General features: G+C 38.6%; 1 protein-coding gene across 1 annotated transcript in view; it reads left to right on the top strand.

The window, feature by feature from the left end:
• Nucleotides 1–2881: 2881 nt before the first annotated feature.
• The window catches only part of f5 (coagulation factor V), a 114378-nt gene continuing 89479 nt past the window's right edge, over nucleotides 2882–27780 (top strand). The window contains exons 1-2 of the mRNA XM_028799742.2: nucleotides 2882–3054; nucleotides 22351–22433. Coding sequence (XP_028655575.1) covers nucleotides 2921–3054; nucleotides 22351–22433 — 217 coding nt within the window. The 5' untranslated portion in view covers nucleotides 2882–2920. The remainder of the gene's footprint in view (nucleotides 3055–22350; nucleotides 22434–27780) is intronic.

Raw genomic sequence — 27780 nt, 5'->3', positions numbered from 1 at the left:
TGGAAAATGAATTTATGCATTTAGGTGTATATTCTTAATTAATGTATATACCCACACATGATCAAAATTGTATCTACCATAATTGCCATCATAAAACAAAGTACCTACACTTACACAAGGACCCCTAACACCTCAACTGAGTAAAAAGTCTGAATGTTCCACAAATAATTGGCAGATGCATGCTATATAGCATATAAAAGCACATAATCTTATGTACCTTCACACTTGTTAAAAATGTGTGTCAATGAATGAAATCATTAAATCAAACAAATCTAGCTTTGAAAGTAGCTCCTTTCAGGAATACATACTGTTTAGGGGTGCAAAAACACATGGAAGCACTAGGGGGTGCTCATACATCATGTCCACTTTACCAAAGCAGTCCTCACTCTGACCCCCAGATAGATAGATAGATAGATAGATAGATAGATAGATAGATAGATAGATAGATAGATAGATAGATAGATAGATAGATAGATAGATAGATAGATAGATAGATAGATAGAACATTTTTTGTTCTCAGGGCAAATTTGGCTTTTTACAGAAGCTCTTTAAATAAACAAATATGCACACATACTCTGTGGCCTAAGCACACGCCTGAATGACTACAAAGGGAGAAATTAGACTTGGCTGTCACATTCACAGTGAGGCATTATGCAGATGTATTGCTGTTGGTATTAAGGATCCCCAGTAGGTTTCTTGGCACACTTCTGCTTTATAATTCATTGACTGAAAGTCCTCAGTGTTAGTGTGTCAGAGAGAAGATGTGCAGCATTGTTCATAATGACACTCAGTTTTGTTTTAATTCTCTCCTTTGCTACTACATTCAGGGGGCCCAGAGTGTGTCCTATAAATGAGCTTTCCCTTTTACTTACCTTGTTGATTCAGTGGGACTCTCTTGAAGTGATATTACCAGCCCAGTACACCACAGCATAGAAAATCACACTGGCCATTGCAGAATTATAGAAGAGTTGAAGGATGTCACTCAATGAAGGAACAGAGTCTCCTAAGAAAAAAGAACCAGTCTAACCTGTCATTAATGCGGACCTCCAAGTGCTTGTTGGAGTGGACCACCTCTACATTCAATCCTTGAATAGTTACTGGACATACAGGCTCTTTGGTGTGTCTAAAGTCAATAACCAGTTCCTTGGTTTTCCTGATGTTAAGTTACAGACAGTTCTCTTTGCACCAAGAAACATTCTTTTCCACCTGACTCCTATACTCCATCTCATCTCCTTTATCAATATGCCCTTTAAGTGCAGAGTCATCTGAGAATTTCTGCAAGTGACATAGCCTGGTGTTATTATTTGTAGTTGGAGGTGTACAGAATGAAGAGAAAAGGAGACAGGGCTGTTCCTTGTGCTGCTCCAGTGTTGCTCACATCTGTATCTTAAACACAGACCTTGAATCTCACAAACTGTGGTCTGCCTGACAGATAGTCCATTATCCAGGACACCATAGGCACATCCATCTGCAAATCTCTGAACTTACCTCTTAACAACGATGGATGAATGGTATTGAAAAGACACCAGAGAAATCAGAAAACCTAAAGGAGGAGGTTGAAAAGTGAGTCAGGCTGGGATGTGATGAATGCACAGGTGGAAGAAGAGTTGTGGTGAAGAAGATGACACAGGAGAGAGCTTTGGTGCTTTACTTTTGACGAGAGTAAGAAGTCAGACATCCCAGCAGACAGTCAGTCCTCCACACTGTGAAGGCAGGTTTATAGCAGCAGCAGTGTTTTCTGTGTTCTGTTTCATTAGTACATTCTGTTCTCCTTAAATTTCTGCTTGCCTTGTATGTTGAGTCACCTTGGTGTTATCCTGAAATGTCAGGAGGGTACACTTTTACATTTACAATGATTACAGCTAAAAGCGTCAGTCCTTTTCCAGTTTATACATTCTTTTTATTTTGAATTAAATTTTGAAAAGGTTATGTATAGAGGAAAAATAACAGGAATGTGCACCTAACACTTGTAGCATCGACTTTATTGCAATAACAATGCTTTTTTATTACTAGAAAAAAATGTATACAGTATATTAATATCGTATCTGAAGTTGGTTTCAGGCTTTTTGCCTTTATTGCTTAATATCATCCAACACTATAATCCTATACAGGAAAAGAAGGAAGTGAGTGGTAAGTGGAGACTTAACATATAGTAAAAAGCTTTTAAAAATAGCACTTATTTGGTTAAACATTTGCTCCATAAACAAAAGACAAAAAGTGAACAAAGTGTTTCAATCCTGATAGTAATCCACTGTGAAGCTGGCAGTTACTTTATAAAATGATTACTTATTACTGTTGTTTTTGTATCAGTAAACTGAGTATCCTGGCTGCTAATGTGAAGGGTTTGTAATTGGATTAAGAAAGTTTAGACAGGGAATGGATGGACAGAAAACAGTCAGATGCACCTATCAAAAATGTCAAGAGTATTCAGGGTATCAGAACTGAAATCACTCCAAAGCAGTGAACTTCTACACACCAAATCTCAAAAGCTCCCGTAAACAACAGTCCTATTCCAGCATTCCTAATTCCCAGCTGCTTTATTTGCTAGCTATTCAGCAGCCAGACTGTTGGACTCTTATCAAATCACGACACCCGTGTTCTCAGTCGAGCTGCCATACCTTTCAAATCCTTACATTGAGGAGTTGACACAGTACCACAACTGTCCCAGAAAAACAGCTTTAAAGAGAGAATGATATGGTTTTATTTGACAAAAAGTTAAAAAAACAACAACAACAATAGCTTGGAGAACTCTGTTTTCTCAGGGCGAACATTTGAACTTTGCAACGATTTGCAGGCTTATGAATTTAGACAAAGCCTTAGTGGCTCCGGAAGGTCAGCTGTACCTCACTGGAGATAAAGATGAGTCAGCTCAAGCTCTACGTCTGTCTGCCTGCCAGTGCCTTCAGTGTCGAGTTGAGGGATGGCAGCTTACAAGTGCTGCTCCAGTATTCTGCTTTTTTCTTTCTTTTTCCAGAACTCCTATGCTTTGGAAAGGCATTATTATGTGGCAGCCGTTGTAGTCAACTGGGACTACGACATTCCAAGAAATCAAAGGTAATTCCGCTATTTTTTTTATTTGATTTTATTGTACTGTTCTCTGTGGGGTTTGGGTTTCATAACATGACATTTCAAAGGGTTATGTTTTCTTTGCTAATATGAGGGGCAGCATGAGGAACATGCTGTTTTAAAATTTTACAGCTGACCATTTTTATCTGTTTTTTTTAGTGATAGTAGCAATAATTTTTAATTGGAATTCTGGTCATTCCAATCTTATATCCACCTTTCACCTATCTCATGGTGGAGTTTATCTTCACGTATCTGTGTACATGATAATTGGGAAATGCATAAAAATGTAAATCAATTGTTTTCTTAAAGACAAATGCAAAATTGACTTAAAACTTGTAAATTGAAGAGGAAAGAAAAATGGCATAACATAAATGACATTTAATGTTTATGGAGAAATGTAAGAAGATATTTACTCCACATGCTCAAGTTCTAAGCAGTTTTCTATCATCATACCCTTCTGGTTTGTTAGGTCTCAATTGGATTTCTATATTTTTGTGAGGCTTAGCTTATGTTTCAATTTTTGTAAGGATATGAAAGCCTTTACACTTTATTTACACAGTCCAGTCTTGAAGATGAAGATATGCATTCTGTAACCACAATGAGCACATCATCAACAGGAGCTACTCATCAGCTAATGCCAATTTTCTGATTTACTACTACAATTTACTTTAGTTTATGTTAAGTTGCTTGGTGATCCAGTCAGTGGCTTAGGGTTCCCCAAGATGTATTGGTATCCCATCCAGGGTTTGTTTGCACCTTACTTTTGTTTCTACCATAAAACATTCCATTAAACAATGAATTAAATAATGTATCTCATTATATCTAAGACCTGTTAACAAATAGGGCCATTTAAAGTACCATTTTGCTATGGACCCTGACTTTAGATACTTAACATGAAGTTGCTATTAGCTATGTACTGAATGTTTTACCCATCAACAACAACAGCAACAACATAGATTTATTTCTTGCATGGCCCAAAATTACACAAGGAATGCCTAAATGGGCTTTAATTTGCCCATTTTTTTTGACAGCCCCCCACCCCTGACTGCCTAAGAAGACAAGAACAAAACTCTACAAATAAAACGGAAGAAATCTTGGGATATCTGCAGCAGGTTTTAAAGACAATGCATGTTAGATCTTAAATAAGAATTATCTTTAAAGACTGATAAGAATTATGTTTAATGACTCGGATAAGAAATGCATTTAATGACCCCAGGTAAGCCTATAGTCTTTACCATGACAAGATAAAGCACTGTTGCTCCACAGAGTTGAGGGTCAGAAAAAGGATGAACATGAAGTGCTACTTAATTTGCATGCAGTATTGTGATACACTGATCCAGGCCTAAACTCATTGAAAAACCTCTGTGCTAACATAATTGCTCAAGAATCTAGCTGCAACTATCCATCCATCCATTATCCAACCTGCTATATCCTAACTACAGGGTCACGGGGGTCTGCTGGAGCCAACACAGGGCACAAGGCAGGAAACAAACCCCGGGCAGGGCGCTAGCCCACTTCAGGGCACACACACACACCAAGCACAATTTAGGATCGCCAATACACCTAACCTGTATGTTTTTGGACTATGGGAGGAAACCGGAGCACCCGGAGGAAACCCATGCAGACACGAGGAGAACATGCAAACTCCACGCAGGGAGGACCCGGGTAGCAAACCTAGGTCTCCTAACTGCGAGGCAGCAGCGCTACCACTGCGCCACCCCTAGCTACAACTAGAATTATTAAAATTATTAATAAAATAATATTTTCAATCCCACTTAATTCAATCCAGGGTTGCAGGGGGTCAGACCATATCCTGGCAGCACGGGGTGGAAGGTAGAAAATGGGGAGGGTCAACTCTCACACATTCACCCACACTAGCTCAATTTCGAATTACCAATTAACCTAACTTGCATCTCTTTGGGGAAGATTTTAAATTTAAATGGCTTTTTAGTCAGGTTCCTTTCTAGATCATTTAAACTGTATGCTTTAAAAAGAGAGAAGTGGCCCCTGCTCTGATGCACTGTGTGATATCACTTTTAAATATTGTCTACAGTGCCTATAAAAAGTATTCACCCCCTTAGAAGTTTTCACATTTTATTATTATTACAAGATTGAATCACAGTGGATTTAATTGGGCTTCTGTGACAGTGATCAACAGAAAAGGGCTCTTTTAATTTCAAAATAAATACAGATCTGTGTAAAGTGGTCTAAATTATTTACAAATATAAAACATAAAAAAATTAATCACATAAGTATTCTTCCTCTTTAATGTGACAGACCTACAGTAGATCAACACTTGAACAACCAATTGGTTTTTGAAGTCACATAATTAGTTCAATGTAGATCACCTGTCTACCGCGCCAATTGATCGCTGTATAAATGTACCTTATCTGGGATGTCCTACATGTGGTGATCTAATCTACACAATGAAGACAAAAAGAACACTCCAAGCAACTCCATGAAAAGGTGATTGAAAAGTACAAGTCAGGGCATGGAGAAATTCATTGAATATCCTTTGAAGTCCAATTAAATCAAACATTACAAAATGAAAAGTGTATGGTACAGTTGTAAATTTACAATGGAATGCCCTCCATAAAAAACTAAGCAGTCATACAAGAAGAAGACTATTAAGGGAGACCACCAAGAGACCTATGAGAACTCTGCAGCTACAAGCTACAGAGGCTTAGATTGGAGAGACTGTGCAGACAAATGTTGTGCTCTACCCTTTGCTGCTTGATGGAACAGTGGCAACGAAAAGGCAACTGTAAAAAAATAAACCACATATGACATTTTGACAGGGATTTGCTAGAAGATACACAGGAGATTCATAAAGTCAGCTGGAAGAAAGTTCTATGATCTGATGAGACCAAAAGTGAGCTTTTTGGATATCAGACTGAATAGCATGTGTAGATTTGTTTGCTGGACTTGAAAAAGGTTCTCTGCTTGAAATTCTGGACTATGCAATGATCAATAGAGAAGGGCGAATTATAGTATTGATTTCTGTGCAAGCCGTGATCATGAAACATCACTGATTTCGAGGTTTGATTGACATTTTTGCCTGGGTGGGGGCAAGGGGGACTAAATTGGATGCAATACCTACTGCTTTCACTCAGCCTATCTCTTCTGCTGGTGGTCCTGGCAGTAGAGCAACAATTTTAACTGTGTAACACATCTGTTTTTGAACTGTAGTGCAAGTGTTATCAGGGGGCAGGTTTAGTCCTGAGGACAAGCATTCTTTACAACTACCACGTCTCCTGATGTGTTCCACAATTAGTTCTGCCTCTTTGTTTTCGTAGTACGGTGCAGGTTTTTCCCTATTGCTCTTGAGGGTGTACCATCATTAGCAATGGCATTTGCCCAATTTCAGCTGTCCTGCACAATATCACTAGCAAATATACATGACAGAGCCAAGTACACTGCATCAGAGACAACCCAAGCTCATCCCCATATTACCAGCATCCAGTACTTGTATAGCTTCATCTCATGCAGCTTGTTCATGTTCATGATTTATATTCTGTGTTTTTCAATAAAAACACGAGATGTGGTAAACTGATGGTGACCATAATAAGCCTTACTAATTGTTTCTATGGCAAGCAACTCCCATAAAAGGGGAGCTCCCATGGCTCATTTATGAGCATCAAGTGTAACGGCATCCCTGACCAGTTTCTATCTGTAGGAAATTATAGTATTTTGTCATTACTTTCATGTTGTTTGTTTGTACCTTTTTAGTAAATTGTCAGTGATATCATGAATTCTGTAATTTTGTCTGATGGTTGCCGTTAGGGTTAGGTTTAGGATTAGGATTAGGGGTTAGGGTTTAGATAGATAGATAGATAGATAGATAGATAGATAGATAGATAGATAGATAGATAGATAGATAGATAGATAGATAGATAGATAGATAGATAGATAGATAGATAGATAGATAGATAGATAGATAGATCTTTTTTGTCATTGTCACTTTTACAAAGGAACAACGAAATTGAAGGTGCAATCGACTCAGTGTGAGGAATAAGAGTTAAAAAGACAAAAAGAACAAAAAGACAAGAAGAGAGAAAATAATAACAAACCGAATAGTAATAAATATACAAATTGCACTTGTTGACTTAAGGTCTATATTGCACATTGGAAGAATAATATGGAGCAGTTTTATTCTGAGTTCAGGGCCATGATTGCTTTCGGATAAAAGCTATTTTTAAGGCGGTTTGTCCTAGTTTTCATAGCTCTGTATCTCTTGCCCGATGGCAAAAGCTGGAAGAGGCAATGACCGGGATGTGATGAGTCCTGTGAAATGTCTATTGCTTTTTTGCGGCTTCGGGAGGAGTGCATAAATGAACTGGCTGATATGCTACAACTGGTGGCTAATCTCTCATTTGAGGCTCTTCAAGAACTCTTGGTTGATGTTCATGCTACAAAGACTGTGATTATAGCCTTGGATATGCTCTAGGCAGTTCAGGGAGGCACCTCCAAACTGATAGGACAAAAATGCTGGGATTCTAGCACCATATAATGTTTTTGGTTGTTTCTCATTTTTGCCCTTAAAACTTTGGCAATTCATCATGTTTTGTATGTCCCAAACATATTTTAAATGATTGTGTTTTTAATGATATTGAAAATGAAATGCACTTTCCCAGTGTTGTGTTGTTTTATCATGGGCACCGCCATATTGAGACCTTTTTTGTTAACGGTTGCAATGCAAGATGAGCAGGAGTGTGCAGCACATAATGTCATTAATGCAACAGCATAGAGATCAGTTTAGTACACTTCCTGGTTGTCTGAGGTTGCAGATTCTTTTTATAAAAAACTTTAGTGTTTATTTTTCTTAGTGTATTCTGGTTTTGAAATGTCTTTCTGTTTTCTTATGTTACAATTAACATTGTCAATTTGGCTCTGGTTACATGTTTCATATTTGGATATAATTTGCCTGCACTGCTTCCCAACTACAATTCTTGGTTCACATGCTGTGCCCGATTTACTTTATTCACATCTTAAAACCCTATGCTTCTTATTTTAATTCTCTTAGCATTCTAAAATGTGGTCACCAAGTCCAGTCAGTATAGCTATGAGGTTTTACGAATCAGGTGTGGGATGAAGATTGCCTAGAACAAGGAGGGGGTCATAGTTTACCAATTCAAGCAGCAATGTGTAATAAACAACAACATGCTTATTTCAGTTCTCATGATATGGTTGAGTATTTCTCCAAAATCCAAAGTTTATAAATGCAACAGGCAGCAGGCAAAATCATTGGGATGAAATCTAAATGTTAAAGAGGTTCTAGGCCTTTACCTGAACTGGAAGGAAACTGAGTTAAGTGTTATTTCTGTCTAGAGTTCAAATTGAAGTTTACTGTCAAGCGTCCCTAGTACAATGAGATCCTATATCAGACCATGAATAGCACATTATACAATATGTAGCTGCATTTATCCATAGTTACCAAAGTTCTTCAGCTTTTAGTCTGCTTTATAGCACAATGTGACATGTGTTCAAATAACTCCACAGACCAAATATCTTCGCTGTAAACGATTTCGTTTAATTTCAAAGCAAAACAGTTCACAGAAAAATATAGAAGTAGTTGATATTAAAGAAAAGTTCTTGTTTAAGAAAAGTTTTGTTTAAAGCATATATATCTGTACGTTTGGTTATACAGTCATACTGGAGGCACGCTAGCACATAAACACGTTAAATACGGTGAGAATACTGTATGCCATCTCCTATTTACAAACATATCTAACAGTCCATGCTAGCAGTCAGACTGTTCCCTAACTGGCTTGATTAACATTCTGTTCTACAGATATAGCTAAGAAAGTTCAATCTCATGTTGACTTACAGGGGGTGAAAGGATATACCATATTCTAGGTAGCTATAAGAAACTGATATTCTATAGAAATTAAGCAAACAATTACATAAATTTAACATCAAATATTAACTTTCTATGACTGGCTCTTATACAATATATACAGTGAATTCAGAACACACTCAGATCTCTTCACTTTTTCCACATTTTCCTATGTTGCAGCCTTGTGCTAAAATAATTTAAATTCATTTTCTTACCTTGAGCAAGACTCAGTACCACAGAACGGTAAAGCTAAAACAGGATTTTAGACATTTTTACAGGTTTATTAAAAATAAAAAACAAAAACATCACATTGACACAAATATTCAGACCCTTTACAACGCCACTTATTAGGTTTCGGTGTATCTCATTCTATTGATCATCATTGAAATGTTTCTACTTCTTGTTTGTAGTTTGTCTGTGATCAATTCAATTGATTGGACATGATCAGTAAAAACATACAACAGTCTTTGAAAAGTCCCACAGATGACAATGTGTATCAGATGAAAAACCAAGCCATGTGGTCAATGGAATTGCCTGCAGAACTTGGAGACAGAATTGTGTTCAGATCTGGGGGAAGCTTGAAACAAATTCCCTCAGCATTTGAAGGTTCCCATTTACATGTCTACCTTCTTTGTAAATAATAGACGTTTTCAGCTAGCTACCCAGCCAAACTCAACAGGATAGATGAAGGGCCACATTTAAGGGATGTAACCAAGAAACTGATGGTCACTCTGGATGAACTCCAATGTGTGTAGATGGGAGAAACTTGCAGAAGGACAACCACCATTACAACACTTCTCTGATCTATGCTTTATGGCTGAGTGGTTGGACAGAAGCTTCTGATCATTAAAAGACACATGGAATCTGCAAAAAGGCCCCTAAAGTATTCAAAGACTATGAGAAACAAGATTCTCTGGTCTAATGAAACCAAGATTAGCATCATGTGCATTTACATTTATATTTTTTATTTTATTATAATTATTTGACTGACATCTTTATCCAAGGCAACTTACAAAAATTATGTTACAATTAATTACATTACTTTTGGTCTGGAGGAAATCAGGTACTGCTTATAACCCATACAATACCAGTGAACAGCAAAGCATGGTAGTGGTAACATCATGCTATGGGGCTGTTTTTCAGTGGCAAGGACTGAGAGACTAGGCAGGGTTGAATGAAAGCTGAACAGAGCAAAGTACAGTGATATCCTTAATGAAAACCTACTCCAGAATGTTCTGGACCTCAAACTGGGTCTGAGGTTCACCTTCCAACAAGACAATGACCCTAAGCACAAAGCAAATACAGAGAATCATTGATTTTCATGCTTTAAAACAACTTAATCCGAAAGCAAAGTCATGGGAACTGAAGCCCACATTGGTAGTAGGCACAAAACTGAGTAGAATCCAACCATGAACTGGATGCCAGTGAGCCGTGTTCACTGAATGGCGCATGTAGCACCAGCGACTGAAGGATTCTCTTTTTTTTTCTTTTTGTTTTGTTTTTCTTCTATTTACATGCTAGCATATGTAACATTATAAGCATGCTGTTAGCCTAGAGAGAAAGTTTAAATGTATAGTCTAGTGTATAGCAAATTAATTAAGAGGAGCAGCTCTTACCTTGGAATGTCTACACAAATGTGTCACTGGTTTCCCATTGGCAGAGAGCTGGCACCATCAAAACAAATTTGTGTGTCAGGACTGGAGAGGTATTTAAACATGGCGCTTTAGCCCGGTGCATGCGCATTCTGACGGCAGCAGCCAAAAGGTGCTGTGAGGGTGGCCACTGTGGTTTAGGTTTGTTTTCATTTTCATTTGATGTGCCTTTATGGGTAGTAGCAGAGAAAACAGGAGAGAACTGAGTAAACGGCAGCTGAAGAGTGTTTGGGTGGCTCAGAGTCCAACTGAATCATAGGAGCTTTTTAAAACTCATATCTTGTTGGTGCAAGTTCTTGATGTTTGAGTTGTCAGAGGAGCTTTGTTTGGTTGTAGCTGTCACAGAGCCACCTTTTTTGTGATTATTTTTTTTTGGCTGTTGCCTACCCTTGGACTGAGCATTTTTTAAATTTGGGTAAGAGATAATTTTATTTTTTTAAGGATTTTTTCCCCCTCTTTTTTATGTAAACAGTTTTTGTGGACTTGCTTTTTGATATTATTATTGTTTTGCAACCTTCACCACTGTACATATTAACAGTAGAACTGTTTTTTTAAGGATTGTTGTAAATAAACATCTTCCTCATTATAACAAACACCAGCATAAAGAATCTGTTTTTGGTCACCTTTGGTCCCAGTTAGTCCCGACTACTAGCAGAACACCTGTCGGTGGGTTATGACAGTCAGTTCATTCTTATTGGGCCAGCTTAGGGTCACCAATTAAACTACCATACGCATCTTTGTGATTTGAGAGGACAACCAGTGTACCCATCGAAAAATGCAGATATGTGAAGGGTGGAACATGCAAGCAGGATAGACAAACATGCTGATCATTACATTGGCATGGTGTCTCAATATACTCAGTGGTTTAATGCTGCTTTGCACTCAATGTCACATTGGTCTGCCCATGTTGTGACATCTAATCTGTTCAGACTTTCCTAGGTTATCTCTCTCTTACAGCTGCTCATGTGGTGTCATGGTTATCCAGTGTTGTTGAGTTATAAAGCAGCACTTTATCAGAATGCAATCAACACTTCCCATTTCACTGTATAGTACATGTAGACCTTACTTTTTACATCAAAAGTAAAATTAATGAGAGGGAGGTCAGTGGAATGCAAGGAGTAGAATTGACGAAGGTGGATGAGTTTAAATACTTGGGATCAACAATACAGAGTAATGGGGATTGTGGAAGAGAGGTGAAAAAGAAAGTCCAGGCAGGGTGGAATGGGTGGAGAAGAGTGTCAGGAGTAATTTGTGACAGATGGATATCAGCAAGAGTGAAAGGGAAGGTCTACAGGACGGTAGTGAGACCAGCTATGTTATATGGGTTTTAGATGGTGGCATTGACCAGAAAGCAGGAGACAGAGCTGGAGGTAGCAGAGTTAAAGATGCTAAGATTTGCACTGGGTGTGATGAGAATGGATAGGATTAGAAATTAGTACATGAGAGGGTCAGCTCACATTGGACGGTTGGGAGACAAAGTCAGAGAGGCGAGATTGCGTTGGTTTGGACATGTGCAGAGGAGAGATGCTGAGTATATTGGGAGAAGGATACTAAGGATAGAGCTGCCAGGGAACAGGAAAAGAGGAAGGCCTAAGAGGAGGTTTATGAATGTGGTGAGAGAGGACATGCAAGTGATGGGTGTAACACAACAAGATGCAAAGGACAGAAAGATATGGAAGAAGATGATCCACTGTGGCAACCCCTAATGGTAACAGCCGAAAGAAGAAGAATGAAATCCACTTGATCCAGTTCAGGGTTTTGGGGAGCCTGAAGCCATCCTAGGAGTATCAGGAGCAAGGCAGGGACCGTCCCTGGATGAAGTGCCAGTGCATCATGCACAGTCACCATTTGGAATTGTCACAAAATCCAACATGTGTCATGGGATATAAACTGGAGAATGTGGGGAATAACTCATATAGAAGATTCCACGAAGACAATAACCAGGCACAGCATTCCAATCCAGGGCGATGACAGTGTAATGCAGAAACGCTAACCACTGGACCACCCATCTTCTACTTCAGGGCTTTTGAAGTTCAGTGCTGAGGCTCCCCTGTGTCTGCAGGTTTTTGTCCCAACCAATTCTCTCTTTTGATTGGACTCCTGTACTAAGTAAGCTGATATTTGTTTTTTTAGTGTCATTTCAGAAGTTATAAAAATGGTTATGCTAAATCATTACTGGATGCAGCAGGCACTTATTTGTGGTGAATAGGGATGCTTTCATTGTTTTAATCTTGCTGTCATATTTTACTCTAAATTGAATTTTCAGGTTATTTGAAGATTTATTTAGATTATATCAGATAAATGTTATTAATCCCATGGGAAAATTCAGATGCATACAACAGCAGAAACATGAAAAACAAAGATACAGACAGATAATAGAGCCAATCAATTAATCAAACTTGATAATAAATGAATTAATTAAATTAAAAAGTAAATGTATATTGTGAAAAGGCGGCACGGTGGCGCAGTGGGTAGCGCTGCTGCCTCGCAGTTGGGAGATCTGGGGACCTGGGTTCGCTTCCCGGGTCCTCCCTGCGTGGAGTTTGCATGTTCTCCCCGTGTCTGCGTGGGTTTCCTCCGGGCGCTCCGGTTTCCTCCCTCAGTCCAAAGACATGCAGGTTAGGTGGATTGGCGATTCTAAATTGTCCCTAGTGTGTGCTTGGTGTGTGGGTGTGTTTGTGTGTGTCCTGCGGTAGGTTGGCACCCTGCCCAGGATTGTTTCCTGCCTTGTGCCCTGTGTTGGCTGGGATTGGCTCCAGCAGACCCCCGTGACCCTGTGTTCGGATTCAGCGGGTTGGAAAATGGATGGATGGATGGATATTGTGAAAATATTTCAAAATTAACTCAGGAGAAAGCATTGGATTGCCTGATAGAAGCCCCCAGAAGCACCTCTTAGCACAACCGTGGTGGAAAGAGCCTGTGGCTTAAAGTGCTCCAAGAAAGTGCCTCCTGGAGGGCATGGAGCAGATTTTTCATGATGGCATCCAATTTTGCTACCATCCTCTTTTCCACAACAGCTTCCAGTGTGTCCAGGGTTTGCCCTGTGATGGTTCAGACTTTCCTGATAGCTTTGTTCAGACATTGTGCTTCTTTTTGAGGTTGCATCCCCAGGAGACTGCAGCATAGACCACCACACTGGCTACTATGGACTGATAGAGCATAATAATAAGTAAAAGCTAATACGAAATAAACAAGTGAATAACACTGAAGTAGCTGCTTGCTGCCCTTTAGCGTTCAATGTCATTTACATCTACAGTATGTCCACTCCACTGATCATTAATTGTCAGATACAATTAAAAGGCAAACTCACCATAAAAAAAAATTGAATTAAAAAAAAATAACACAAGAGAGCTAAGTGGCGGATACCTTTCATATAACGCTGATCGTGTGTATGATGGAGGCTACTGTGCAAGGATGCTGGGTACATGAAAGAGAAAATGGCAAACAGGATGCCGCTGAGAGTCTGTGTCTCTTCATTAAAGTTGTAAAGTGCACACAGCATTGTGGAAAACACCACAGTAAGCATTTAAAGCTAAGGCAAAAAAAAAAACAAATCTTAATTTCTAATAAATGTAAATCTCCCACTACTGCACTTTTCTGAATATGATAAAAGAAAAGCAAATTAAATAATGAGATCAATTACAATTAATGATAATCGTGAAGTTGGAGAAGACCAAAACCTGCATCCAGGACTGAATTTGAAGACTCTTGTTCTACATATATTTTTGGAATAAAATATCCATCCATCCATTTTCCAACCCGCTGAATCCGAACACAGGGTCACAGGGATCTGCTGGAGCCAATCCCAGCCAACACAGGGCACAAGGCAGGAACCAATCCTGGGCAGGGTGCCAGCCCACCGCAGGGAATAAAATATTTGGTCCTGAAATACCCTCTTTGCTTGTGATCTAGCAGTAAAGAACTTAAAATCTGAAACAGGACTAAATGTCACTGCTTATACAATGCAGAGTTCTGTGCAGATCTATGAAAGGAGAGTTGTCCTGACTGATAATAGACCCCTCCTGCATCATGTCCAGCTTTGGGCCTTCATGCTAAGTTGTTACAACCACTTCAGTGGTCAATGTTACTGTAAATGTGGGGAGCTGGCAAGAGAGTAATAGTCTGTTTTTATGTAACCGGTGGCCATTAAATGAATATGCTTCAGAAAGTGAACATCAATAGTGAAACATATGTAGGCACGTAGATATTTAGCTTTATTAATCCAGTCTTTCGCGAGAAGACATGATCTGTTTTAGTTGGGGGCTGGCGACTATCTCACTGGCATTAGGTAAAAAGCAGGATCAAACTCTACACAGAATGGTAGTCCATGAAAAAACCCACTCACTTACAGTACATACAGGGACAATTTAAAGTTGCCAATTAGCCTACCTTCACATCTTCTCAAGATGCCAGGAAAGTCCATGAGGAGAATATGTAAACATGCTTACAGACATCGACCGACCTGGCTTAAATTGAAACCATCAAGCTGTGAAGTAGAAGTGCCACACACCATCACAACTTAATTAAGTAACTTAGAAAATATGTTGTGTTTAAAACAAAAAGTAGATAATTTGAACAGTTTAGTTAAGTCTCCTACAGGCCCTCCTGGTGCATTGTTTAAATATTTTTATGTTTTCCTGGAATCATTTGCAGCCATGGCATTCTGCAGACTAAGCAACTGATAAAATGTTAAGCCTGCCAATGGCCAAGCTTCAGTGGAATGCACCATTTGAAGAAATGTAATAGTGTATGGCAAGATACCAAAAAAGAAATGTTCACTTCACTGCCTTTAAAGCTGCTAACGCTCATAGAAACTTTAATTTTAAAGAATTTAAAAATGAATACAAGCATGCACCCTTCTGAATATATTAAAATAGCATATACTGTAGCCATACTAGTTATTTAAAGCCTACACTCAATTCTTCACCTGTCTTATGTATAAAATGGAGTGCAGGCCTGGTAATTCTTTGGGTCTTATGATATGTCATCTTTTAACCCATCCAACCAGCACTGTCCTATTGAGTCATTTACACATGTATCATAGGCTGCGTGGTGATGTTAATGAAGAGTTTAAAAGTGAACTTCTAAAACTGAAGTTCATATGCCAAGGTATGAACACAGGAACTTGCATTGTGACCTTAGCATTGCCCCAAGTTGTGTTCTTATTTGTCACTATCTTTTGTGCATTTCTTCCAGTGTTTTAATCAAAACATTAAAAAATCTATAGTTCAGACATTTGTTTTCTTCTCGTGTGACACATGCAGTCACTCATGCAGTGAGTGCCTAATGCACTCATGTTTGGGATGTGGAAGAAAATGAGACTACATAGACATGAAGAGCACCTGCAAAATCCACACAGACAGACACAGGCACTCAGAAGCTGATTGATCCCACCAATTTCTTTCCATAATCCAATACATGTTTGCAGAGAGCTGGGGCCTATTCACACGATCATCAAGTACAGGCAGGAATTAATGTTTCTCTGGACAAGGTGACAGTCCATTTCAGGTCACATTCACTCATAAACTGAATTTCATTAATATCGGGCCAGTTTACAAATGCCAGTTTACCTAATAAACACACCTTTAGGATGTAGAAGAAAGCTAAAGTACTTACAGCAAATCGTCCAGAGGTAGGTAAGCTCCACATAGGCAATTTCCAGGCGAGGAAATTAAGCAAATCCCTTAGGGCACCGTGCCCCCCAATTTGAAACATAGCATAGCTTATAAAATTCACAAATTTACTTAATCTTATTCGATTCATGGGAAGGCTGGAATCTATCCTAGCTGTATAGGGCACCAGTATGTTACAGGGCCCACCAGACATAGCCACACTCAGACTCACACTGGAGTCAGTTTAGAATCACCAATTCACCCAAACCAGAACAACTCTGAGGATGTCGGAGGAAATCCCAGGAGGACAGATAAAGATCTTGCAAAGCCCACAAGGACAACAAAGGAGTGCTGCCCGTGTGAAGCAGCAGTGCTACCATGCTGCCCCAATCCTAAACATTCAAATGTATTACCATATAAATAAAGCCCTTCATTTTAATTTTAAGGTGAGCACAGTCCGGATAAAACATTTGAACAATGTAACTTGTAAAGCACAAAGTTGGATTCCTGTTTATCTTCTCTGTACACTGCTTTCTGACAACAGTAGAAAAGTAAAAGAGTTAGCAAGCAAATTGTCAAGAAGATATTGTTACACTTCAGATAAAAATGAGTTCTTTTACTGTCCTTCACTCCTTCAGCATTTTCAGTAATTTCGGAATTTTTTTAGACACTTCAGATTTATGAGATGAGAATATTGTCAGAATAAAAAGCTCTGTGTCAGAGATCCTTTAATCAGTTTATACAGAAATGTGGGATTTTCAATTTACAGGATGGATTTTTGCAGCTCCTTTGAACCCACCATATTAAATTGCCACCAGAATTTTCACACTTTTCTGTATTATCAATGTAAGTGCCAATTAGCTGGCACCCTGGCCAGGATGAGTATGAGACCCTTACCCAGATGGGAATACAACATATGGGAATAGTGGGGGAAGCTCCGAAAATTGGATATTTTCATCTCCATCTGCTAGAATGCAGCATCCTAGGACCATGGTAGCTATGGGGAACCCAGTGGGGCATGATGGGAATTGTAGTGCCGAGAGTCAGCCCTGATGGGCCCCCGTGTGCTAAAAGGTGCTGCAGGGATTGTAGGTCACTACTTTTCGGAACTTCCAAGTGCTTCCTTCTCATTATGCCCTGGTAGCATAAGTACTTTTGGATCCGACATAAAAAGAAGCCTTCCAGCCTCCTCCAGTGAGTCAGAGCTCGGAGGAAGTAAGGCAACACTCGTTGGGGGGAAGTGGACGGATGGAGAGAAGATGGAAGGAGAAAGAATAAGACTATACTGTGTATTTGTGCTTGTGTGACCAAGAAGAAACTTGTTGTGAGGTAACAAACGCCTCTGTTTTTGAACCAGTGTCTGTCTGTGTGTTAGTTGTTTCCGTGATTTGGGGCCCAGTAGTGCCCCCTATATGTCACATCAGATATTCATCACTCATGTAAAAAGGAGAGGATCAGATTCCAAGAACTATTAAGATGAAACAGTAGTGCAATAGCAGAGATGGAAAATAAGAAGATGGATACCCCATAATTAGTCCAGGGACTAAGTTCTAGGTAACATCTCTTTAGCATTTGTCCCTAAGACTTTTAAAAGAATTGCGTCATAACCAATAAGATGTGTCCTGATGCTCAAAACATTATGAAAGATGGAAGAGAGCAAAGGCAAAATAAAAAGAGAAATGAGAAAATATGACACCATGAGAATTTTGTCAGTCAAATTACCCAGGGTAGTCTGTTGGACTGCAGCACAGCCGACCCTCAATTGTTTGCTGGTAAGAGGGAATGTTGTCACCCGCAGGGCAGGATAGTTGGTGGTGGGATGCACATTTAATAGAGAAACTGTAGTGATTATTGACAATGAAAATTCTTTACCCAAGCAAGTCAGTCCTATATGCAGGTCTTGGCCTAGTCAGACCTATAAATGATCAACTGGCTTTAAAAGTTAAAAAAACGCAATAAAGTCTCAAATTTCGCAAAGGAGAGAATCTATAAAAGTCTTGATTGTAATCAAAAGGGGAACATAATATTTTATAAATGAGTAGTTTATTTAACAAGAAGAGAAACCGGAAAAATGTTTAAAAGAGCAAAAAAACAATTTGCCTAAAAGATAATCCTAGCAACCAAGTTCCAATGCACAAATTCCAAAGGCAAGTCCAATAAACAGGCAATAAATTTAGAAGACAGCAATATAACAAATAGTGATACTCAAAAAAGAAAAAAGACCCCGCTACTAACTTAATGAACCACTACCGAGTCTCACTTCTGATCAAGAATATAAAGCCATAAGGAGGACCCAGCAGCCGTGACATCAGGGTGGCCCTGCCTCCTGGGGCTGCACCCACAAAGCACATACAATGGTAGCAGATTTAAAGAGCTAAAACACAAACAACAAATGATAAGTTAATGTGACAAAAATAACATGCAAAATAATAGCACAAAATTAACAAAAGCAAGAATAAAACAGCAAATAAACACAAGCCAGCTGAAGAAACCCTGACTGTAACACCACACAAAAAAAAAATGATTCCCAACCAGTAATATTTTCTGTAAAAGTATCAACGACAAGCAAAACAATATCCCAAACCAGAAATCTATTACTGAATGAAACTTCGTCTCTTTTGTTTGCTCAAGCTCTTCCACTAATTTCTTTTCTTATTCTAAACCTCTCAACACTTCTTGATGCACACTAACTTCTTTTGTGGAGACAGGAGTGGGCAGGAGGAGGAGTATAGAAACCTAATCAAGGACTTTGTTAAATGGTGCGACTCAAACCACCTACAACTGAACACCAGCAAAACCAAGTTGCTGGTGGTGGATTTTAGGAGGACCAGGCCCCTCATGGACCCCGTGATCATCAGAGGTGACTGTGTGCAGAGGGTGAAGACCTATAAATACCTGGGAGTGCAGCTGGATGATAAACTGGACTGGACTGACAATACTGATGCTCTGTGCAAGAGAGGACAGAGCTGACTATACTTCATTAGAAGGCTGGCGTCATTCAACATCTGCAATAAGATGCTGCAGATGTTCTATCAGACAGTTGTGGCGAGCGCCCTCTTCTACGCAGTGGTGTGCTGGGGAGGCAGCATAAAGAAGAGAGACGCCTCACACCTGGACAAACTGGTGAGGAAGGCAGGCTCTATTGTAGGCATGGAGCTGGACAATTTGACATCTGTGGCAGAGTGACAGGCACTGAGCAGGCTCCTGTCAATCATGGAGAATCCACTGCATCCACTAAACAGTATCATCTCAAAACAGAGGAGCAGCTTCAGCCACAGACTGCTGTCACTGTCCTGCTCCACTGACAGACTGAGGAGATCGTTCCTCCCCCACACTATGCGACTCTTCAATTCCACCCGGGGGGGTAAACATTAACATTATACAAAGATATTGTCTGTTATACCTGCATTTTTAGCACTCTTTAATTTAATATTGTTTTTTTATCAGTATGCTGATGTTGGAGTATGTGAATTTCCCTTTGGGATTAATAAAAGATCTATCTATCTATCTATCTATCTATCTATCTATCTATCTATCTATCTATCTATCTATCTATCTATCTATCTATCTATCTATCTATCTATCTATCTATCTATCTATCTATCTATCTATCTATCTATCTATCTATCTATCTATCTATCTATCTATCTATCTATCTATCTATCTATCTATCTACCATACTCACATCAAACATCTCACACTTGCCACTAAATGCAGACGCCCACAGCAATGTCATAAATATAACTCCTCACCATATTCCTGACCCAGGGCAAAATTTTAGAGACAAATGGGAAGCCAGCTCTTGATTTGGTTTGATTCTCACTTAAATTCCTCCCTACTTCTGGTAAAGAACCGATAACAACTTCTTCAGACCTACAGTGTAGTTTTGCATATTTTTTTTTCGGTGAACTTAGCATGCTTTTCCCATTTGTACTTAAAATTCCAAAAATAAACATTTTGCGGCTGTTTTTGAAATCTAATTCCTTTTCTTTTCTCTGTGAACTAAAATCCATAGGACATTCTTGTTCTTGGTTTTGCTTAATTTCATGTCGTTCAAATGTCTGCCTTTCCACTGTATTTGTGTTTTCGTGTTTTATTGTTTTGTATTGTTTGTATCTGAAGGCAAGTTGAGCTGTCCAAAAATAAGATTACTTTTATGTAGGGTGTGACAACCTGTCTAAATTATACACCTGCATATTGGGAAAGGATACACACAGGAAAAACAAGTTCTCACAGACTTACCACAATGCATTGGTGGCCCTATTTTATATAAACACTAATCATCTTAATGCGACTTTAATTGCTTATTTAGGATTACCACATTGCCCAACTTGTAGTTTTATTTATGTTCACGTGGGCTACATGTACAGTAGGTGGCCCAACAGAAATTACTGGAAAAGAGATTAGTGCCCCTTGAACCCACGGCTTATGGCAATTCATGGCTTACATTAACTGACTTCATTAACTGACTACTTTGGCTATTTGCCTGCTCTGTGTTGTTGAGAAATTAGAATGCCTTTCCTGGATGAAAGATTTCAGGAAAACCACAGCTCTTTCAAACAGCTTGAGGTTCTTAGAAAAATAGAATTATTTTGGAACTTGAATGTGTGATGCATTTATGCACTTATTAACGTTAAAAACAGAACATATTGTGGATTCAGAAAGTATTGAGGCCCCTTCACTTTCTGCACACTTTATTGTGTTGTAGATTTAATTTTAAATGGAGAAATTTGCATTTTTATACCATCAATCTTCACTCAATTACCCATAATGACAAAGAGAAAACATGTTTTCAGAAAAGTTTGCAAATTTATTAAAAATCAAGAACTGAAATCTCTCATTGTTATAAGTATTCAGACCTTTTGCTGTGGCACTCCAAATTGTGGACCGGTGTGTCCTGTTTGCTTTAATTCTCCTTGAGATGTGTCTTCAACTTCACTGCACTCCACCTATGGCAGACTGAATTGATTGGACAGCGTTTAGAAAGGCACACACCTGTATATGTGTATGTAAGGACCCACAATTCAAACTGCATGTCCTGTCCAAAGAACTCTCTGTAGACCTCTTTGATCAAATTGCAGCGAGGCAGAGGTCAGGGCAAGGATATAAAACCTTTCGATGTTCCCATGAGCACAGTGGCCTCTATAAGTCTCTTCGTAGAGTTGGCCATCTAGTCAAACTGGTGAAAAAAGGCTTTGGTCACAGAGCTGACCAAGAAACCAATGGTCACTCTGACAGACCTTTAGAAGTTCTCTGCTTATGTAGGAAATCTTGTTGGAAGGATGTCCATCTCAGTGCCCACCAGCAATCAGGTGAGTCAGATAGAATGGCTAGATGGAAGCTACTCTTGAGTAAAGTGCATATGATAGCCCACATGGAGAATGCCAAATGGTATTTGATGAACTCTGAGAGCATGAGGAAAAACATTCAAATCTTTGGGCAGAGTCCAAACAGTAATACCATCTCTACAGTGAAGTATGGTTGGTGGCAGCATCATACTATGGAGGTCCTTTTAGTGACATGGACTGGGAGACTGGTGAGGAAAAAATGAATACATCCAAATACAGAGACATCCTTGGAGAAAACCTGCTCCAGAGTGCACTAGGGTGATGGTTCACCGTTCAGTCTGACAATGACCTGAAGAATACAGCCAAAACAAAACTGGGGTAGCTTCAGTAAAAGTCCCTGATTGTCCCAGAGAGGCCTGGCCAATGCCCACACTTAAAACCCCACAGTACATCTGTGTAGAAACCTGAAGATAGCAGTTTGCAGAAGCTGACCCAGTCTAAAGCAGCTGGAGAAGATCTGCCAGGAAGGATAAGATAAACTGCCCAAATTCAGGTGTGGAAAGCTTGTAGATGACTCAATACTGTAATTGCCACCAAAGGAGCTTCTACACAGTACTGAATTAAGGTTGTGAATACTTACAAGAATGAAAGATTTCAGAGTTTGATTTATAATAAATCTGCAAAGCTTTCTGAAAAATTGTGGGTTATTGAGTGTAGATTGGTGGGCAAAAACGGCAAATTTATTCATTTAAAGTTTAACCTACAACACAATAAAGTATGCAGAGAAAGTGAAGGGGTCTGGATGCTTTCTGAATCTACAGTACCTTATGGGAATGAATTATTGTGGGAATGAAATTAATTATTGTTCATGCATTCTATTTCTTTGATATTTTTAGTACTGATTCAAGTTACAAGAAGGTGGTATTCAGAGAATACACGGCTGGATTTAAGCTACCCAAGAGCACCCCACCATGGAAAGGTAGACTTAAACAGTGTTATACTTGTAAATGAGGTTATTTTTTTGTTTAATTTTTCAATTTTGTTATATTTAGTTTTATGCATGTTTATCATTCTTTCTGTCTAGTTATAATTTTTAAACACGAGGAATCTGATTATTTCAATTTTAACTGATTAGAATTAATTTTAAAGGTCTCAAAATATTTCTTGTATTGGCATGGTGTTTTGTTTTCTTGTAGGCACTGCCATTTTTGGGAGATTTGTGTATTGGTCACTAACCCAACAGGCCCAACTAGCACAGTTTAATGGCCAAAAGTTGCAAAAGATGTCACCATAAAGGTCGGCATCATGCACTTCCTGTTTGTCTGAGATTTTGTGGTGTGAGTTTGTGATTTCATTTTGGTCTTTTGTGTGTTTTCTCACTATGAGTATTTGTTAACATCTTGGTTTTAGATGACAGATTTTTCCTTCTTTAAAAAAGGTTTAAAGGCTTTGATTTTTTCTCTGATCCATTTCCCAGTCTGCTTTCTTCAATCCCTTTGTTTCTACTTCTACCTTGATAAAAAATAGAGCTCTTTTTTGTCTTTTTACCATAAAGGCTTTAAAGACTGGTGGACCATAAAAGTGATGTTAAATTGCTGCCAATGATTTCTGAAACTCATTCAGAGTTTTAAAGTTTAGTTTCCCTAAAAAAGTGTTCTAGAAACTACATATAGGTGAACAGCCAGATGATAGATGTGTGAAGTTTTTCTCATTATTCCATTTCTGCACACTGGATAGCCTTTGAAATGGCGTATATCCTTCCTTCTTCTTCTGTACTACAAGATCTCTGTTTGTTTAGCCGACTGTTTTGTCTTCATTTGGAACATTCATTTGAAAGTCTGCCACGTCTGTTAAAACATCACAGACAGAGAGAGTGTTTATCCTTCAGCATTCATTTTAACCTAGTGACTCCCACACAGATGGAATTTATCCAAGAATTGTGGGACTTTATAACATAATATGTCATATCAACAGTAATTTAAACTTGCAGTTACAAAGTGGTTGTAGTTTCATTAATCTGATTTTTGTTTTTCGTTGTGCGTAAGTGATTTATAGCTTATGGTTGAAATTGATCTAATCTGAGATAAGATAAAAAAAAAATTATTATAACTGATATTTTTTCAAGACATTGTAAATGAATATGCCACTTACTTGCTCAAATACCCGTACTAATGCTATAAAGTGAAATTAAGAATAACCTAGATGTTCTGAATTTCAAATATATGTAAAAAATATTCCAATGCATTAGAGTAAGTTATTAAACTTTTACACCATCGCAATTACTGGAAACGTTATGTTAGGCTGGGTAGAATTAACAATAGGAATATTTAGAAATAAGCTCATTTTTTTATTTTTTATGCGCAGCAGAGGGCTGGCACGGTGGTAGCACTGCTGCCTTGCTTTAAGGAGACCCAGGTTCAAGTTCAGGGTCATCCCTGCAGGGAGTTTGCATGTTCTCTCTGAGTCTGTGTGGGTTTCCTCCCACTGTCCAAATGCATACAGGTTAGGTGAACTTGCTGTGCTAAATTGTCCCGTGTGTGTGTGTGTGTGTGTGTGTGTGTTCGCCCTGTGATGGACAGGCTTTGTTCCTGTCTTGTAACCAATGCTACCTGGGATAGGCTCCAACCCCTTCCTCTTGTGAGTCTGGTCTGGCTAGACAATGACATGACATTGCAGAAGAAGTGTAAACACTGCAGAAAGCTATGAAGGGAAAACAATTTAAGGTGAACATTAAAAATAAAAGGAAGAAAGATAAAATAAGACCATAAAGTTGCACAACAGAGAATTTAAAAGCCATTCTACTTCAAATGTGACATAAGCAAAATCTTCGTGAAGGACATTTGTACTAAAATAACCTAGACGATTCAAATTTGGAATGTGTTATTCTGATATAATCAGTGACTGATTTTTACGTGTACTAAAGTGCCAAAAAATGGGCCGCCCAATTCATTTGATATCCTGGCGTAACCTGTAAATAACTCCGAACACACTTAATATTGAAAGAGATTTACACATTTTACAAAGTGCAGATTTCAAAAAACCTCCATCTGAGTAATTAGGAAATATTGTTTAAAGAAAAACTGGAAATAAGATTGTAGATGTTGTAATAGCTGTGCAAACTCAAATGAATACTTGCTAAAGAACAAGATAATTTTATGCAAAAAATTTCAAGCAGCAGAATAACCAAAATGCTAAAACGAACACTGGCTAATCACCAATAGAGGTTTAATGATCAGAGCAAACATACAGACGTAACCTTCTGTGAAGTCCTATCCACTGTTAGGAGAGAAGTTACAAACATCAAAATGTAACTGAAGAGCAATATATCTAATGAAAGAAATCCAATGGATGTTTTCAGTGTATTGCAGTTCTTGATAGCTTCTTATCCTGTCTCAAGGAATCCTATCACAATCTTTGGCAAATTCTCATTTTGGCTGCTTCTATACATAATCTCATTCATTCAGTTACACTATATTGCTTATGACCTTTAAGTATACATGACAATATTGATTAATATGGTAACTGAAATATATATATATATATATATATATATATATATATATATATATATATATATACTATATATATAGTATATATATATATATATATATATATATATATATATTTACATTTTTTAGTATAAAAACCACATTTGCTTCTCAACCCTCTCATCAATTTATATAGGTGTGAGTGTGAGGTATCTTACACTGTGGGTGTCCCAGCGTGAAGAATCCTTTAGTAGTCATTTCTGAAAGACCTACATGCTTCCTGCAACATCCAAGTTCTTCCCGGTTATGTAAGGTCTTAGTTGAAGAATCTGTAAATAATGAACGTATGCTATGTACTGCTACTTATAGGTTAACTGCAACTGCCCTCCAGCTCCCCAAACACCCAAAACAAACAGGCATAGACACAAGGTCAACGCACAAAGAATTTTGCCATGTGGGAAACTCTTTGTATCAAGTGTTTCCCACCACCATAGACACAAGTACAGTATATACAATAAGCACAATAAAGCACACTCTTTGCCTTCTTTCCCTCTTGGCCACTGCCACCTCAGCTCCTCCTCAGAAGTGTTGTCCACCATCCTCCTGACTCTGGCTCGTCCGCCTGAGGCAAGCAGCTCCTTTAATCTTCCACCTGGCAGTACTTCTGGTCTTTCACACATGTGGTCAAAAGCACTTCTAGGTGAGACGGAAACCCAATAAAATAGGGCTCCCCAGTCCCTGCAGCACCCCCTGGTGGCACCCATGGAACCCAACAGGGCTGAATTGAAGAACTCCATGTCCCATGCTGCCCTAGGGGGCTGCAATCTAGCGCTCTGGTGGAGATAATACCCAGTACACTCTCTCTTTCTCTCCCCTGGTCCTTCCATCTAATGGGCATTCCAGCTGGGTAAGGTTGACGGCCATCCCTTTCAGTTTTTATTTTAATTTTTTTTGCGTTCACTTGTGTGTTGATACTGGCACACTGAGTAGCAGTGCTGCCTCAATGATCCAGTATTCCATTTTCAGATCCAAGGTCTGGTAGTTGTCAATGTGTGGAGTTTATTTCTCCCACAACCACAGAGATACTGTATAATGGATAGGTTAATTGGTGACCCTGTCCCAGTGTGTGTGTTTGCAGAAGTAAGTTCTGCCATGGGCTGGTGTCTTGTCAAGGGCTGTTTGTGCCCAGTGTTGCAGGAATAAACTATTACATCTAGAGTAGTGATCCTGAATTGGCATTAGCAGTTTCTTTGGTGAATTCTTGCAATGGTTTGTGACTGATTGACAAATAAGCTGTTTCTTTTTCTCTTTGTTGGTCAGTGTGTTATTGTACTTTTTAATGAGACATATTCCTCTTTCTGCTGTGTTGTTCGCTGCCCGTCATACGTGCGGACTGTTCACAAAATTTGCGGAGAATTGGATCGGCTGTCCACTGTTCTGGCAGTTTTATGAGAAATGACTGAGACCTTTCTTTGTCTTTTCCCATAAGGACATTAAAGAAGGATGTTGTTCTTCCAATTATCAGATCCTCCAATTTGAGATGTTCAAATTTCATTTATTTATGTTGGCTGACACCTTCATCCAAAGTGACTCAACAATATTTATGATAAAATTGGTTACATTTCTGGGGGACTGGGCGGTCTCATGGCCTGGAACCCCTACAGATTTTATTTTTTTTCTCCAGCCATCTGGAGTTTTTTTTTTTGTTTTTTCTGTCCACCCTGGCCATCGGACCTTACTCCTTTCTATGTTAACTAATGCTGTCTTATTTTAAATTTGTCTTTTATTTTTCTTTTCTTCATTATGTAAAGCACTTTGAGCTACGTTTTGTATGAAAATGTGCTATATAAATAAATGTTGTTGTTGTTCTTTTGGTTTTCCAACTGGGAACTTGCTCATGGTCACACAATGTCAGTAGCAAGATTCGAACCTGCAGCCTCAGAGGTCCAAAGCCTTACAACAACAACAACAACATTTATTTATATAGCACATTTTCATACAAAAAGTAGCTCAAAGTGCTTTACATAATGAAGAAAAAAAGAATAAAAGACAAAAAAGAAATTAAAATAAGACAACCTTAGTTAACATAATAAGGAGTAAGGTCCGATGGCCAGGGTGGACAGAAAAAACAAAAAAAAAACTCCAGAAAGCTGGAGAAAAAAATAAAATCTGTAGGGGTTCCAGGCCACGAGACCGCCCAGTCCCCTTTGGGCATTCTACCTAACATAAATGAAATAGTCCTCTTTGTAGTTAGGGTTCTCACGGAGTCACTTGATGCTGATGGTTATACAGACTTCTGGCTTTTAATCCATCCATCATTGTTGGAACATCATGGTGCTTTGGGTAGATGGTGGTGGCACAAGCCACCACCAATAGGACACCGGGAAAGGAAACAGAAGAGAGAGTAGGGGTTAGTACAAATTTTGAATGAATAGTTATTATAATGAATTGGATATACAGGGTGTCAGGATTAAATTACAGTGAAGTTATGAGAAGGCCATGTTAAAGTAATGTGTTTTCAGTAGTTTTTTAAAGTGCTCCACTGTATTAGCCTGGCGAATTCCTTAGCCACTCTACCACACTGCGTGTTCATGTGTCACCTTAGCAAATTATTTTGATGGACTAAATAGTCTCCTCTTGTTTGTCAAATTTTTATGTTCTTTGTTTATTTCACTATTCTTTGTTGACTAATTTTGGATTTTGTTCAGTGGTAATGTTTTAGTTGAATTCTTCTATTTGGTATTTTTCCTTCAATGCATTTTTTTTCAAATTGCAGGTTACTGTATTTCAGTTTGGTTTGTTATGTACCTTGTCTTTTATATGTTAAACCTAAGGGGA

This window comes from Erpetoichthys calabaricus, chromosome 4 (assembly GCF_900747795.2).
Source record: "Erpetoichthys calabaricus chromosome 4, fErpCal1.3, whole genome shotgun sequence".
NCBI classification, from domain to species: Eukaryota; Metazoa; Chordata; class Cladistia; order Polypteriformes; family Polypteridae; genus Erpetoichthys; species Erpetoichthys calabaricus.
Note: the sequence above shows the minus strand (reverse complement) of the source record. Positions and strands in the feature narration are given on the sequence as shown.